The following is an 18,110-nucleotide window of genomic DNA, read 5'->3' on the forward strand; positions in this document are numbered from 1 at the left end:
GACAGGACTTAGTGACTAAACATCAACATGTATACATACATACACTTACACCTTTGTGTTTGCATATAGAAATAAGACATATTCATTCGTTCACGCTTAGCAGAAGGTTTAACACCTTTTGTATCCATACCACTCAATTTCAGGCTTTGATTTTTCTCAAAACATGTAGTCTGCATAGCATCACCACTTCTCTCCATTCTCACTGCACTTCATTGTTTATGCAAAATGAGCATTGCCAATTCCCTCAAATAGTTTTCTCTGAAGTGCGGATGGCTTTCCAAAGGAGTGTGCCTCAAAATTGATAGCTGTCTTAACTGACATGTTTCTACCGTATTTGCATTCGTTATTGCCAATTAGCATTATGCGCTAAGGTAGTCCTGATTGGAAACGTAGATGCAGAAACCTCAGGCAAGATATATTTAGAGTCTCTCTTTTTTCAACAGTCATGGCATTTTTTTTTTTTTTTTTTGTCATGGCATTTTTAACACAATACCTTTCAAAGTAAAATACAAATCGTATGGGAGTTAGTTGTAAAATAAAAAGCAAATCTGAGAAGAGCTGCATTTCAAAATGAAAAGTGAAAAGGCAGGACATAAAGTGCCACTGATGAAAATTTCCATAAATATCTGTTAACAGGTCAGCAAAAGAATTCCAGGTTTAAAAGGTTTTTTACTTTCTAAGGCACCCAGATACTGAAAATCAGTTTCCGCTATTACAAGATGTTTGTGTAAAAGGAATGTAATAAGGTTGATACTACATCCTGGTACCTTTGCATCTTGCTTAAATAAACTCTACAAGTTCACGGAGAGAAAATGAGCTAATAAACTTAATCTTCTTGACTCTCCAGTTCTGATGCTTCACAAAGTTTACCGTCACTTTGGAAAGCCTTAAAGAACATGACATCACCATCTTTCTTGATAAAAGGAGGCAAAAGTATAAGAATAATATTTAGATATTCAGTGTTGGACTACAGTGATCTGATTTGTAGGCTGCTGCACTTTAGAAGTTTTATTAGCTTGTTTGATCCTATAAGGATCATTTCATTAATAGCTTTAAGTGTCCCTGCTGAATTTTGGCCCAGTTCATCCCCATTTCTTTCTACCAAACTATTTCTTAGGCAGATCTCACTGACCATCATTTTCAATGTCAGAAGAAAATTAATTTTTAAAACCCACTATATGTCAGGTCCTATTTCATATGCTTTCATGTATAATCATCAGAATTCTATAGGTTAGTATTATACCATCACAATTTAAAACAATCTCAAGGAAGTCAGCCTTCTTATCCAAGATCATAGAGCGAACTGGATGAGTAGCCAGAGTTCCCAGCTGAGACACTTGACTTTAAGATCAAAGTCTGGCTTTCTATTCAATACTACATCTGGATCCCAATCAAGGGGTCTAATTTCTTAGTCCTAACCATGGGCCTTGTCCAGAATACAAGCCCCCTCTTTAAGGGCTCAGGCAGTAGTGACAAACATCACAACATCAGCATTTTTCCCTAAGTCTTAAAAGTAGATGAAAATTAGAAAATTCTTTCCTCACGACTGAAGAAGAATGAAATGCATCTGTTTGTTTGTTTGGCTGGAATTAAGTATTCATTCTGCTGATCTTCAGGAACAGAATTGATTCCCTATATAGTAGTCTGTTTGCCAAAGGATGTCTTGACTGAATGATCACTCAAGGTCCTTCCAACCCTGGGAACTGTCTCATTGCTGGGAAAACACACATCTGGTGGTATATCTGGGATTAAAAAACATCCTCTTCTCCCTAAGAATGACTTGGTTTTTATGGTAGATGGTTCAAAGAAAACAAAGATAAAGTTCTGAGAAAGCTGGGATTACTTGGAGAGAGGTAGGATATATTTAAGACATGGGTCTATATCAATCAGTGAGGCAACAATAATAGATAAATTATTAAAATGCATCATATTTCATGGTCACTACACTAATGCAGAAAGATTCTGTGTTAGTTATTACTAACTTTTAATAAGTTAGTAATAGGCTATCATTGATTAGTAATAATAATAGAACTAAAACTTTGAAGCTTCCAATAGATGTCTTTGAAATATGTACTTAAATATCCACTCCCCCCAAAAAAATTCCCACATATCTAGGCTCAGAGCTCCTCCTTCCTACCCTAATTTACAATGGAACCATGAGCGATAAAAGATACATATATATGTGTGTACATGTGTGTATGTGTGTATATATATGTATATATAAACATTGATTTTAAATTAATTAATGCAGTGAGCATCTTCATTGAAGGCATTTGGTTCTTTCTGCTCAGCCCCACATCCATCATGTCACTTCGTGCCTCTTATCTAAATGGCTTTCCAAATATAATCATTCATATCACTCAAATTTAAAAAGTATTACAGTGATTAAGGTAATATATCTTTTCTGTTCTTTAGAGTGGCCATTATTATGTCAGTCTTTAGAAGCAGGTTGGTTCTCCTTAAATTAACCCAACTAAATTACCTAGTGATGATCACTAATTGATACTCAATAAAGCAACAGTATTGCCGATCTAAGAACTGGTGTGTGCTGTGTGTGCTTAGACACTCAGTCGTGTCTGACTCTCTGCAATCCGGTGGACTGTAGCCCGCCAGGCTCCTCTGTCCATGGGGTTTCTCCAGGCAAGAATACTGGAGTGGGTTGCCATGCCCTCCTCCAGGGCATCTTCCTGACCCAGGGATCGAACCCAGGTTTCCCACATTGCAGGTGGATTCTTTACCATCTGAACCACCAGGGAAGCCCCGTGGACTGAAGCGAAATAATTTTGCTAATATTGAACAGAAGGGAAGACTCCCCAAGTCATTTATTTCCTCATTCCTTATTAATGTAACAATATTAAAGAATCTATCTTTTGGTAGAAACAACTTAAAATGGGAATCTTGCATGTTAAAATTTTCCCTTCAAGCAATGCTCTTATCTTTCTTGCAAAAGTGGTGGGGGATGATTTGTCTGTTACAGAGTCGACAGAATATTTGGAATTCCTCCCTGATTTACAGCTCCTGCATTAACCAGGTAGCAGCAGCTTATCTCTTATGTGCAGAGCATGAAAATCTACTGTTCTTCTGCATATTTAATTTAAACCATCAGAAGATGTGATGCAGCCACCGGATTCTTCTTAGCTGGCCCAGATGTCTTTTAGAATGCATCATAAATGTTTTGTAAAGTATCATCCTTACACTTGGGAAATATTTACATTTCGAAACTTTGAGGGACACGGGGGCCCATTTATTAAAGTGTACTAAGCAGAAAAAAACACTTATTTTTAGAAGTCTCATGTAATATTTTATTCACCCTCAAATCATACCACTCTGTCCATTTTTTTCTGAAGACTTTATGCATTGAGGTGGTCTTTCTTCTGCCAACAGGAAAGACAGAGCTTGATTGAGTTTGTCCAAACATAGATGCCATGAGGGCATCTGTCTCTTGTCATTTTCTGGCATGGATACCCAGTGCCATTGACAAGCCACCTTTTCACATGTTATCACTCTTTGGTGCCATTTTTACAGTGACAACTACCATATTATCTTATGTAGAATTCCTTTTATTCTCTCTCTGGTTTTTACTATTCATTTTAAGGACATTTTCCTGCCTTAAGTCAGGAAATATTTAAAGAAACTACTCCCACTTGATTTGCATTATTAAACACCAAAAGAAATTTTACATACCATGATAAAAAATGATATATCTTACAACCTGTTTTATGCAGTAAGAAGTCTGAGGTAGTTTATGTTATAAACAACTTATATATCAGAAAGGAACTGGCTACTCTGCCAGAAATAAGCACTTATCCAGTGAATTTCTGTTCATTCAACAGCTGCCCATCTTTCAAGGTCAACTCAAATGCCTCCTCCATGAAGTCCTCCTACTCTTTTTTTTAATCTTTATATTTTAAATCTTTTAATTTAAACATTCTATTTTATATTGGAGTATAGCCAATTAACAATGTTGTGATGGTTTCAGGTGAACAGAGAAGGGACTCAGGCATACATATATCCATTCTCCCCTAAACTCCCCTCCTATCCAGGCTGCCACATCACGTTGAGCAGAGTTCCCTGTGCTATACAGTAGGTCCTTATTGGTTATCCATTTTAATTATCGCAGTGTGTACATGTCCATCCCAAACTCCCTAACTATCTCTTCCCCCCATTCTTCCCCCTAGCAACCATAAATTCATTCTCTGAGTCTCTTTTCTGTTCTGTAAATAAGTTCCTAAAGTCCTACTTTTAATTCTTGAAGTATAATGCTAATATCACTCAGAGCATTTTTCTGAACCACTCTGCCCTGTGGGTTCTTGGTAGATGTTTTGATGCAGGGTGGTGTAGTGAAGTAAATCCTGGTAAAGGTGTTAAGGTATCAGAATTCTAGTTTCAGATCTGGTAACATCTATCTGGGTGACTTCTACCAAAGTTTATAACCTCTGTGGAGTCTATTAAAAAAAATGCCAGAAGACTGATTAGGAAATTGAGCCTGAGGGAAGTCCTGTAGCACCCAAGGTCACTGAGCTAGAAAATGGAAACTTGTACTCCAAAGCAAGACCTTTTTGACTCTGAAAACCACACTTTTTCTGTTTATGCTAACTCAAAAACTGGAAGAATTTGGATGAGCATTGTTCTATAATAGTCCAGGGATTAAAACTAAAACCAGTAAGTAGAATCTGTTGAATCTGGCAACATGTATTTTTAATTTCCAAGATCCAGATATAGTATGTCGCATTTTTCAGATGTATTTGACCATGGGACTGCTCTTTCTTAGAACATCTTCTGAGATGCCCTGTGGGAATGCTGGGTTAAGGCACTGGATTCCAAAACACAGCCCCCCAAAGGTTACTGTCCGAAATGGTTACAGAAGAACAAAAAAAAAAAATAATCATTCTTTAATAAGACCTTTGCATGAACAAGTTTCCTCAATTAACAGATTTTTGAAGATATAAAACTCCCCAAGTCTGAAGTCATATAGCTGGGTGAGCCTGGACACCAGCAGGGAAGTGCTACCGTGGCTGTGGTGTCCACAGTAGGAAGATGTGTAAGGGTCAGAAAAAGCGTCAGGGGGAGGTCACGGGGCAGTTCAGGAAGGGCATGGAAGGACAGCACAAGCTGACAAGTTCCTAATGCAAAGGAGAGTTTCTTGGGGTTTAAACAGTGCTAACTAGCCCCTTTACCCAACCTCAGATTTGTGTTTTCATTTCCCTTTGTATTAGTTTTCTTTCATTGCATAACAAATTACCACACATTTCTCAGAAGAAAAAAAAACACCCATTTATTGCCCAACATTTTTTGTAGGGCAGAAGTCTAGGCATGGCTTAACTGGTTTCTCTGATCAGGATCTCACAAGGCTGAGGTCAAGGTAGTGGTGGGAACATATTCTCATCTAGAGCTTAGAGGGTTTTTTCTAAGTTTATTAGGGTTGTTGACAAATTCAGGTCCTTTGGGCTGTAGGACTGAAGTCCCCCTTTTCTCACTGGCTGTTAGACAGGGTTCAATCACAGCTCCTAGGGAACACTAGCCACATATCCCCAGCCCCAACTCCCAACCATAGGAAGTTCACAGCATGGCTGTTTGCTTTCTTCCAAGCCACCAGGAGAGATACCTTCCAGATAAGAGCTGTATCTTTTCTCTCTTAAGGGCTACTTGATTAGGTCAGGTCCACCCAGGAAAATCTCTTAGTCAATTCACAATCAACTGATTAGGGACGTTAGTCATATCTGAAGAATTCCCTTTGTCTTGTAATCCATCATAATCATGGGAGTGATTCAAAATACTTTTCAGGCCTTAAAATTCTGTTAGTCCATATAAAACTTTCAGCAGCTATGCCAATGTGATGGATAGATGTGTAATGTCACATTGGATATGATGAACTAACTGCCGTGATGCACTGAAATAGCAACTCCTCCCTGGACAGGTCTAAGTCAGAAGAGTGGGCATTCCTGCAAGCGGGAGCTCTGCAGCCTGGACCACTCCACCAGCTAATGCACATCTTGTCACTGACTCATGGCTGCCTCCTATTTTACCAAAGCAATTTCGTTCTGAAACAAGACCAAAATATTTACTATAGAATCACACGTTAGGATTGGGAGAAACGCAAACTTGAAAATGATCAACATACAATCAGTTCCCCTTTGTAGCTTTCCTGACATGTGGCTTCCCAGCCAGCTCCTTTGATCAGCCCATTCTTCTCTGACTCTCAGAAGGTCTCCTTACAATGAACTGAAACCTGTCACTGGGTACCTTCTTCCGACTGATTCTAGATTTTTTTTTTTTTACATTGAGAATATTTTTAAAAATCTAATTCTGCTCTCAGCTAAGACCTCCTTGGATATAGGAAGCTGAAGGTTGTGACTCCCCTGAGTGGAAGAGGCTGCTGTAAATCACCAGTCAACGATTTGCTAAGCTACTAGAGACATTATTTACTATGTTAGAAGAGAGAGAGCTTGTCCATATATTTTATAGACTCCATCACAATGGGCAAGCATTTTTTGCATGTGTGTTAACACAGCTTTTCTCAAAAAAACAAGAGTGTTGGTCAGTAATGCTGCTACTTAGCTCTGATTCTGTTTTCTTTGTTTTGTTTAATAGAGTGAAAGAGAGACCATCACTTTCTTTGCACAAGAGGACAGCACTTTTCCTGCACAGACTGGCCCCAAAGCCTTCAAAATTCCCTACTCCATCAGACAGCGGATTTGTGCTACATTTGACACCCCCAATGCTAAAGGCAAGGACTGGCAGATGTTAGCACAGAAAAACAGCATCAACAGGTAATGGGGGGCAGTGCTAAAAGAGGATTTTACTAAATGAGCTTGAAAAATGGAGTGGGTTGGGTATATCCATGTAGTTTCCAGGCCCTGATATCTGTATGGATTCCTCTGGCCATATTTCATGTGACGCCTGGCCAAGGAAGTGGGAGAAGAGCAGAAATATGACAAGTGTGTGTGACCTTTCCTGCCACCACACTCCACCTTTGGGGATATCATGGGAAAGTCTTACTTTTGTTCTGATCCCATCTACAAGTTCGCTAACTGGGCTGCCATAATGGGGGTTTAGACTGTGTCATCTTGGTACTGCTGAGGGATCTCAGAGTCTTGAAAAGAAACAGAAAAGCAGGTTTCTCACACCTCCTCTCCCCGCTAGGGTAACCTTAAGCATTATTTAACTCCTAATAAGGATATCTCAGGCTTCCCTGGAGGCTCAGTGGTAAAGAATCTGCCTGCCAATGCAGGAGACCCGAGTTCAATCCCTGGGGTCAGGAAGATCCCCTGGAGAAGGAAATGGCAATCCACTCCAGTATTCTTGTCTGGGAAATCCCATGGACAGAGGAGCCTGGCAGGCTACGTCCATGGGTTGCAAAAGAGCCAGGCGTGACTTAGCAACTAAGCAATAACAAAGGATATGCTCAGCCTGAAGAACTGGGTGCCTGAATATAAAAAAGGATGTCTGAGATGATACTTCCCAGGTCTGAAGGCAGAGGGCTTTAAAACAAGCAAAAGATTATGTAGGCCCCACCTGTGAGTTTGCTGCTTAAACCAACCATTAATTGTTACTGTGCTAATGTTGTGGTTAAGTTGAAAGCAGACTACAGAGCTTCATTAATGGACTGTCTTACTTGATGAGAAAAAGCAGGGGTGAGTCTATTCAGAGCAACACTGATGAGGCAGCAGCTTTGGGCTCAGCTTGAGGAATGGTAGGGAAAAGGCATTGACGAGTTGCATATCCTGTCTCGCAGGCCCCAGAATGAAAAGAGAACAAGTTTTGCCAGCGCCATTTGTTTTCCCATTCCTTTGTTTCCCTCCCCCCACCAACTTTGGAGACAAAGCCTTATTTTTCTCACTGTTTGGCTTACTCTGTCATTTCCATTTTTTTTTCTTTGTTTTTACAGACATCTCACCTGCCTCTCTCTTCTCTGAAAGGCAGGTAGATGTCTGCCAAGAAGGGATAGAGGGCCATTCCCTGTTTCAAAGGGATCCAGAATCCAAGAATGAAGGGGCCAACTAGAGAGCAGTCAGAGAGGAAAGTCAGGAGAAAACGGAATTGACAGAGACAGGCCCGAAAAGAGCACATTCTTAAAAAGGCAGATATTGAAAATGAGAGAATACAAAAATGCATGCATGTACAGGAGAAAAACAAATTAAGTTGAATTTTTCCCAGCAACTTTGATAAAGGATGAGATGTGTCATGTATAACTCATGAACACCATGACTATGACAGTTTCACTTTCTGATCAACATGGGGACAAGAATGAAAAACTTACCCAGAGAATAGAATGTGGTCTAAAAAAAGAGAAAGGAACTTTGGGCAGGGACTCAAACGTTCTGTATAGCAATCCTGGTTCCACAGCTAATACAAGTCTGCCCCCACCCATCACTGACCACCCCTATAATACTTTTTCTACAGATGCAATTCATAGAATTCAAACTACATTAACTCTCTAACCCATTCTGGCAATAAGGGTTTATGATTTTTAATTCAGCATTTACAAGAAAATAATTGCCACAAAATATCTACATGCCCATGGATGCTATCATCAATTTGCTAAATGAGCACATGCATGTCCCTGCCTTGTTCATTTTTTTCTCCGCTTAAGAGTAAACACATGAGAACTACAAGGACTTCCTCCAAAGTCATCATTTTCTGACCTTGTACAGCAGGGAAAATGCATCTCAAACGGGGAGACTAAGGTGGACATCCTTTTGTGTCTGGGCTATAATGAGCAGTAAACAGCTACATGGGCATGCTAATGTCAGGGTCAAAACACAAGAACATTTGATGTGCCAGTTTGGTTTTTGTTTGCTTCTGTTTCTCCTTGAAACCCCTTCTCTAGGAAAGCCTAAATGTCCTTAACATCCAAAATTCAAACAACCTACTCTATGGAAACTCTCTAACATAGTTTCAAGAAAACCTCCATTTTCAGTCAATTTTAGTAAGTAAGTAAGTGTTAGTCATTCAGTCATGTCCAACTCTTTGCAACCCCACAGACCATATAACACACCAGGCTCTTGTCTCCATGGAATTCTCTAGGCAAGAATACTGGAGTGGGTTGCCATTTCCTTCTCCAGGGGATCTTCCCTACCCAGGGATCAAAACCAGGTCTCCTGCATTGCAGGTGGATTCTTTACCACCATCTGAGTCTCCAGGGAAGCCTGAATATATATATGTACATGTGTGTGTATATATGTGTGTGTGTGTGAATATATGTGTGTGTGTGTATATATACATACACATATGTGCACACATGTATATACACATGTATACACACACACACACATATATATCTCCTCCAGCATGGGAAGAAACATATGACAGAGGTGAAGGATATTTTCAGATGTCATTTTTTACAACTTCTTATTGCATAATCTGAAATCGCTGATCTTGTTCTCTTAGGGTTACAAATAATAGAGTCCTTATTGCATTACATAATCATTCATGATGATCATATTCCAGAAACCCTTGTGAAAACACAGCAGCTTGACCAAGTTGCTAGTGTGATCATTAATGTGTGTTGAAACACAGAAATCTGACATTGTCGACATGCCAATATTATTGGGTAAGAAAGCTGTTCCGTAGCTTGAGATTTCATCAGCCCTGGTATCACAAAAGATGATCACAGAGTCACTCTTCTATTAGGGAATTCGCCTACCTCTATCTTGTGACAGCATCTTGACCTGACTCTCCCCTTCCTTTCAATTTCCAAAAGTGAAAAGCTAGTAAAGCAACAGCCCTCAAACCATAAAGGAAGCATTTCAAACGGAGTGGGGAGAAACAGTGGCTGTTATCACGTTGCCAGTGAAAACATTCTCCTTTTGGTAAATGCAAATGTCACTGATGATAATTTGCCTTTTTGTCAAACAAGTGTCTACTTAGATCTGAATAGGAAAGAAGGTACATGAACTAGTAAGTTAAAGGCTTAGACTGTGAGACATGTCGGTGGGGGTGGGGAGGGGCGTGCTGAAAGACAGCAACACAGGTGGCCTTGCAACTTGCCTGGCATATAGATCACAATAAATAAGCCACACAGCCTAGCAAAGGATGTCATAGTTAACAGCTTCCATTACAGATTCTGTGAGCAAACTGTTGCTCAGAGTCCATACTTACTGCATTTTCAGAGCTGAGGTTGCACTTTTATTCCACAAATCCAGCTGCAATAATTCCCCACTTAAGTGATCTTGGCCACAGCTGATTGGTAGGTGGGTGGGACTAATAAAGAATTGATCACATAGGAGTAGAGGGTAGAGACCTTTGCTGAGAACTCAACAAATTAAGTAATATCAGAAACTAACTGCTTCAGCTAGAAAGACTCACCCATATTTAAATTTCCATAGCATTTTGTATTTTTATGATATAGTTAGATATGATATGATACAGTTAGATATTTTTAGGATACAGTTAGATATACCTAGATAGTGCTATCTACTTCTGGGAAAATCAAGAAATTTGCCCTGAATGAATGACACGAACTTTTTCTTTAGATAGTATCCTGTGCTGTGCTTAGTCGTTCAGTCATGTCCGACTCTGCAACCCCATGGACTGTAGCCCGCCAGGCTCCTCTATCCATGAGGGTTCTCCAGGCGAGAATACGGGAGTGGGTTGCCATGCCTTTCTCCAGGAGATTTTCCCAACCCGGGGATTGAACCAGGGTCTCTGCATTGCAGGCGGGTTCTTTACCAGCTGAGCTACCAGGGAAGCCCTTGGATAGTATACTTGACCTTAAAATCTTGCCTAATAGAATTGATATGAATAAGCATCAAAGGATTTTGAAAAGTTAGTCTCAAAAGAGAATTTGGCTGATATTATGGAAGACTCCTGTCTTTCGCCTCAGTACCTGAAATTCTACTATTAGGTCATTTTTCTTTAAGACTTCATGATGATCATATTCCAGAAACCCTTGTGAAAACACAGCAGCTTGACCAAGTTGCTATGGGAACAGATGCTGGATAAAGTGCATGAGATACAAAGGGTGAGGAGAAGGGAAGTGGCCAGAATGGAAGAAAGGATTCCAAGATGGAATGGAGCAGATAAATTACACTTTATTAATAGTTTCTCATAATAGCATATTTCTTTGAAGTACTGCTGGAGAAAACGTACTGCTCATCGGTCAGCCGCGTGTTCAGTTGTACTTTGGATGTTAATGTTTTTGGATGATGGCGTAGAAACTGCGAGCAAATGACATTTCTCAAGCCTCATGGCCAATCAGTGGTGCTATGATAACTTGTTTTTTCCACCAGATCTTTTAACAGGACCTCTAATGAGAAGCAGAATCTTCTCACGTTGAGGTCACATCCTTTTATTCCCTCTGCCCACCCTGTTAATTGGATGCACAGGAGCAGTGAAATGGCCAGAGGGCAGTGGGGAAGGACAGAGGAATGTCACAAGACAGCTTATTAATCTATCTCTGAATAACTTGAGAATTCACTAAAAGTGGAACAGGCCCAGTGCCAGCTTTCTTTTTGGGGGTAAAGAAAGGAGGAGGAGAAAAGAGAAAGTGATTACAAAATATATACAGAATGCCTGCCTCACAGCAGACTACCAAGTACAGTCACTCAAGGACCCGTGAGACTTTATTTTCACTCTTGTGTTGGGGGATTTGCTAGGATTCCACCAAATGAAACTGTCTGGGCTTTGCAGACTAGCGGTTAGAAAACACATCCTTAACCTTTAAATCATAAAGACAGTGTGAGGCTGCCATTTCCAAAAATAAAAAAGCAATCCTCATGACTCTAAGGAGAATTAATACATGGGGAGATAGCATTCATGACACAGGTCCTTGGAGGCAAAATATGATAAACCTCAAATCACATTCTCTGGTTCTGGCCCAATAGACTTTTGCCGAGTCTGAATTTGAAGAGCTCTCAGTGTGAAGCCAGAGAGACCCAACACAGCCAAGTGGTGGGTGTTTAGGCTTCATCCCAGTTAAGGCAATAACTCATGAAACTGCCTACTAATACGAATCTGAAAACAGCCTGGGGCCAGTTTAGCCATGAACAAACCATACACCATTTGTAGGTGGCAGGTTTTTCTTCTAAGGGCAGTATGCAGGAGGAGCTGTTTCTGCCCCTCCCAGAGAACCAGAGTTTGCTTCCACTGTAAGATGCAGGAGTGGTAACAGGGCCATCGCCTTCCTTTTAAGCAAGGGGTGAGTCTGCACTGGTCTTTGAAGGACTAAGTGACTAAAGAAACAAGGGAAACTAAGTCGTGTCTGACTCTTTTGTGACCTCAGGGACTGTGGCCCACCAGGCTCCTCTGTTCATGGGACCTTCCAGGCAATAATACTGGAGTGGGTTGCCATTCCCTTCTCCAGGGGATCTTCCCGACCCAGGGATTGAACCCACATCTCCTGCATTGGCAGGTGGGTTCTGTACCACTGAGCCACCAGGAAAGCCCTTCCCTTAAGTTAATGTAATTTTCAGAAAAGATGGACATGCCTAAGTGCCTTTATAGTGGAAATAATTATCTTCGTGGGTTCATCTCAAGCAGTAGTACAAATGCTGACAAAGTCAGAATCCCTGGATTTGACTGTTTTCTTAATTGGAGAAAATGAAATTATGGGGAGGATTTTCCTAATTCATTAAAGAATCCTTTAATAAAGTCCTTAACTATTTCTTTTTTTTTTTTTTCTTTTTTTCTTCTTTTTGTCTTTATTTACACGTATTCCCCATCCCGATCCCCGCTCCCACCTCCCTTCAGTATATGTCAAGATTTATTTAAACACATTGAGTATTTTTCAAACAGAAAAGTATCAATATTTCTCCCTCCCCCCTCCTTTCAGGATTAGTACCGTGGTCTTTTATCTTGGAACAAATAGTGGTCTTTCTCCTCTATCCTCAGGATTCTTGAAAATATCTCAATGTTATTGAAGAGGAACTTTAAATGAGACATATTTTTCCATGCTATATCTCCATTCAAAGAAATTTGAGATTTGCTTTTGCAGTTTTCACTGCCTTTCATTGCCAAAAATGAGAAATTGTCAGAGGTTTATCAGGAATGAAACTGGAGAGCTGAAAACAGAGTCTACAACTGGCTTTATTCCTTTTGGCAGCTCACTGGGGGTCCTGAAGGCTCCAAGGCTTAAATTCATTTTCTAAAGAAGGAAGAATCCTTGCTAGTCCCTTTCAGGAGCCAGATAATGGAATAAGCAATAGGAAGAACTATTAATATTAATTTTATTGCCAAATTAATTGGCCCAAAATAATTAATGCACCACCCTTAGGGCACACAGAGTGGAACTCAGCATGTTTTCAGCTGCCTTTATGTTTTCCTCTTGGGTTCCCCGTACCAGCTTCCTTTCATTTGAAGGCAAGAGGTGGAGGGGGACAGTGGGAGGGGGGAAGAGGCAGAGGTGACATAATGATGAGCATCTTTTGCTTATTCTTTAGGAAGTGAAACAGGCTTGGTTTATCCTAAAAGCTGCTCTGCTGTTTGAGTGGCCAGTGAGGATGAATTTGGGGGATGAAAGCTTGATGAACTGACCAAATGCTTATGCTGTGTCCAATTACTATTATTCAGTATAAATGGTTTTTCTCTTCTATTTGCATTTAAAGAACCATATGGAGGGTTGGTTTTGGTCACATAAGAGGTTTTCATTAAATGAGACAATTAGGATGATAGCAGGGATATTAATTTTTTTTTCATTATGACTATGTTTCAGTTCCCTGTTTGGTACTATATAGTAGGATTATGCACCATTCTTGTAATGATGTCTCCCAATTTATTATAGGCAGCTTAACTTAGTTTTCACTTTGTATGCTGCCAACCTACTCAGAAAGAAGATATTTTTTAGAAAAAGTTGACATAGGTACAAATGGCAATGGTTTATAGAATATAAACAAATTTGTTGCCTCAATGTTACAGGTGCAAGTGGTTCCCTTCTACTTGGAAGTGTTGAACGACACCCTAAATTTTGCATGAAAGTATTGCATGTGCCTGCGATGAGGCATCTTCTGTGCTAAAGATGTAAAGCTGCAGCTCAGATGTGGTCCCCTGCTAGATTCATTCATTCTCACAATTAGTTACAAAGAAGAGCTTACAGCTTTCAAATAGGCATATCAGCCCCCTAGTAGCAAGGTTCTGAGTAACTAAGATAGAGGCTTTATTATCTGGAATTCACAATGAAAGAAGTCCCTTATAGGTCACACATAGTCAGATAGAACTAAGATGCTAAGACAGGCAGACTCCAGCTTTAGGGACACGTGCCCTGGGTAGCTCTTTCTGCCTGTGTGTCCCCAGGGCTCAGATGGAGCCTCAGACCTGCGCCTCCTCCATTACTGTTATCTGATCTTTCTGTTAACTGACTGAGGATTTAGATGTTACTATTCCCTAAGAAGTTTGTATTTGAATACTTCTTTCAAGTACTAAAGAAAGGGTGGTATCTTTCAATTCACACCAGATGCCTAGACACTTTTCCTTTTCATAAAATGAGCCCTGGGTTGCAACAGTAAATGGCAGAATTTTATCATTAGGTCCTCAATTCTCTCCTCCTCTCTGTACCCAAAAATGGGAACAGAAGGCGCAGTATCTATTTCCAAAAATTCTCAAATCTAACCTAATTTCCAACTAACATGGTCATTAGTTTGAGGCTGTATTTTGAAAACTGAGATTGCTATATTAAAATTTGGTCGTTGACCCATATACACCATTATAAGTTGGCCTGTGTCTCACTAGTGAAATTGCTAAAGATTTATGTTCCCAATTCTGCCCTGGTTTCCACATAAAGAATGGAATTTTAATTGGGGATGGGGGACAACAGGGTAAGGAAGACTCAGGAAGGTGAAATAAATCATAGTAATAAAACAACTCCTCAGGAGCTCAGGTGAATAGAAAGCTTGTAGGGGCAACAAAATTAAATAAACTATTACTACTTAATGAATGTATGTGGATAAATCTATCTAGGTGTCTTAGCATGTGGTTTTTACAGTTTATCTGGATTCTTTCAGTGAGAGTTCCAAAGGAAAAGATGAGGTCATTGAGTTTACAGGATTTAGGACAAATTAATTGAAGACATAGGGTGATTCTAAAGTAAATTCCTAAGATTTAGGGTAGATCATTTTATCTACACAGTATTCAAGGCTTCCCTGATAGCTCAGTTGGTAAAGAATCCACCTGCAATGCAGGAGACCCCAGTTCGATTCCTGGTTCAGGAAGATGCACTCAGAAGGGTTGGCTACTCACTCCAGTATTCTTGGGTTTCCCTTGTGGCTTAGCTGGTAAAGAATCCGCCTACAATGTGGGAGACCTGGGTTCGATCCCTAGCTTGAGAAGATCCCCTGGAGAAGGGAAAGGCTACCCACTCCAGCATTCTGGCCTGGAGAATTCCAGGGACTGTATAGTCCATAGGGTCACAAAGAGTCAAACACAACTGAGTGACTTTCACTTTCACACAGTATGCAGCATCTTTATGACACCACAAAAAAAAATAAATCTTATTTTTTCAGAATTACCTTAGTCGATCAGAATTTGAAAAGCCTATGACAAAAGGTTCAGTGCATAAAAAAATAACAATTTGAAGTATCTAAGACCAGCATAATAAACACTTGCGTCTTTAAACATTTTGCAAAGAGAAAGGAAACAATTGTTTTGTTTGGAGCCATCTACCTGAATTTCAAGATGACTGTTTTTGCCAAATGTTCCTTTTTCATTCCCTCCCCCCCAAAAAAAGAAAAACAAAGACACTCAGGAAATCAACTGTTGCTATGAATTCTATTTTCTAGTATTAGCAACATTTCCTGAATCACGTGTGGATTTACCTGCTGGTGTTCAAATGTACCCGCATTATAATGAAGAGAAATGGGTCACACAGAGTGGGATCAAAATAATTTCAAAAGGGAAGTAGGAAGATAACCAAACAGATATATGGTAATACCCACTTTCAAAAAAATCATAATGCATTTGCACATATGTAAGTGCTAAAATGGGGCTTCCGTAGTGGCTCAGATGGTAAAGAATTTGCCTGCAATGCAGGAGAACTGAGTTCCATCCCTGGGTCAGGAAGATCCCCTGGAGAAGGAAATGGCAACCCACTCTAATATTCTTGCCTGGGAAATCCTGTGGACAGAGGAGCCTGGTGGATTACAGTCCATGGGGTCACAAAGAGTTGGACATAACTGAGCAACCAACATTTAACTTAAGCAGTAAAATAATCCAGCTATCTTTGAGAAGTAGTCTGTAGGTCCCCAATCTTTTTGGCACCAGAGACCGGTTTCATGGAAGATCATTTTTCCACGGATTGGGGACAAGGGGCAGGGGATCGTTTCGAGGAGATTCAAGCGCATTACATTTATTGTGCACTTTGTTTCTATTAATATTACATCAGCTCCATCTCAGATCATCTGGCCTCAAATCCCAGAGGTTGGGGACTCCTGGCCTATAGCAGTAGCACTCTAGGGTCTTTTGTCTATTAATTATCCTGGGGTAGACAGGTAAGAATAGTTTAATAGGATGTCTCTTTATCACAAAGCTGACTGAATCATTTTTTAATAAGGCTGATATGCTGCTACATGTATCTACTAAAATTAAGTGGAGTTTGAGATTTGTGTGTATTGCCGAGTGTACTTGTATAAATTGAGAGCGTCAATCTGAAACATGCTTTGGGGAGCACATTTTCCTTGCTACAATATGTTCAGAGATCCGCGCCAAGGGAGAGTTCTATTTCTGCCTCTTTGATCATTTAGCTTCCTGTAGCCCTGGGTGCCTAGTCTGCACATCGGGGCACGTGCAGGACTTCTCAGAACCCAGAGCCTGACAAGACTCATCCTGCAGGCAGGTGTGCTTAGAACACCTTCGCACCACAGCAGCATCTGTGAATATTCTGAATGGTTTGTTGGGAGAAGGATTAATCCCACCCTCCAAAACATATTTTTTATGCCTCTCCTAAAGTTTTGTTTTTACATTTTCATGCCCAGATCATCTTCTCATGTCAAATGTCAAAGCTCCCCCAGCAGTTACCAAGGATAAAGATCTCAGAGTGGTTGGAACAGGACATGTAGCTCCGGGACCCCCGCAACTTCAACCCTCTAGGGCTTGTTTTCAGCACCAGATGAATATTCAGTTTCGTCTTCTCTCAAATGGCTACTGCATCTGGAAGTCTAGTTTGGGTTAAAAGACACCATGGGACGTGATTGGCACTGTGACCTACAGACTAAATCTGGCCCAACACCTGCTTTTCTAGCCCCAGAGCTAGAATGGTTTCAGGAGAATATGCAAGAATGATAGGGTGTGACATGTGAAAACTATGACATTCAAATTTCAGTGTTTCTATAAAGTTTTAATTGGAACACAGTCACGCCCTTTCACTTACACTTACATATTGTCAATAGCTACTTTCCCACTGCCATGGCAAAGTTGAGTAGCTGTTGTAGAGACCAGATGTGGTCCCTACAGTCAAAAATATTTCCTCTCTGGGCCTTTAAAGAAATAGTTTGTCACCCATGGTATAGAATAACAGGTAGCTGTGGGGCTAATAGGATCACGAGGATTCCAGTCACTCCCCCAGACCTGAGTTCATTATTCATCAGTAGCAAATACAAAATATAAACCCTCAGTAATATGAGAAATTTGTACTTCTTTTTGTGGTGCTTGCCAGCATTCATTTTCTTTTGAAATGACAATGGAGAGCATAAAGAATTATTTCCCCCATGTCAGGAACAAATGTGTGTCAATGGTCATTATTCTCATAAATTACATAGATAAAAATTATTACACAGCCCACCCAGAATCCAGTCACACCTAGTCTCTCAGTTTTTGCCTCTTTTTCAGCTATTTCTCCAGTGTGTATTCTGCTTGAACACTGGGTGGGATGTGCCTGTTTATGTATAGACCTGGAGATATAGCACCTTTCCCCACAAACAGCTCCCTACAAGGAGGAGGAAGTGGCAGCATTAAAAGCAATGTTTTGAGTAAAAGGAACCAGGATCCCTTCAACTACGGAAACAATATTTGCTTTGCTATTTCTATTAGTGTAGAAATAACTATACTGGATTCCAGGGCCAACTATGGCGGTGGGGGGGGGGGGGGGGCGTGCCAGGGAGGGCAGTGGTAGGAAGAAGGAAGGAAAGAGAAGATAAAAGGAAAAGAAAGTAGAGAGAATAATTTTTTAATCTGGGCTTCTACCT

The 18,110-nt window shown here is 40.3% G+C and overlaps 1 protein-coding gene across 2 annotated transcripts in view; it reads left to right on the top strand.

Annotated features, from left to right (window-relative positions):
* The window catches only part of UNC5D (unc-5 netrin receptor D), a 615,641-nt gene that overhangs the window by 589,590 nt on the left and 7,941 nt on the right, over nucleotides 1-18,110 (top strand). For both annotated transcript variants that reach the window (XM_061134611.1, XM_061134612.1), the window contains one exon: nucleotides 6,592-6,770. In XM_061134611.1, coding sequence (XP_060990594.1) covers nucleotides 6,592-6,770 — 179 coding nt within the window. The remainder of the gene's footprint in view (nucleotides 1-6,591; nucleotides 6,771-18,110) is intronic.

This window comes from Dama dama, chromosome 32 (assembly GCF_033118175.1).
Source record: "Dama dama isolate Ldn47 chromosome 32, ASM3311817v1, whole genome shotgun sequence".
In the NCBI taxonomy this organism is placed as follows: domain Eukaryota; kingdom Metazoa; phylum Chordata; class Mammalia; order Artiodactyla; family Cervidae; genus Dama; species Dama dama.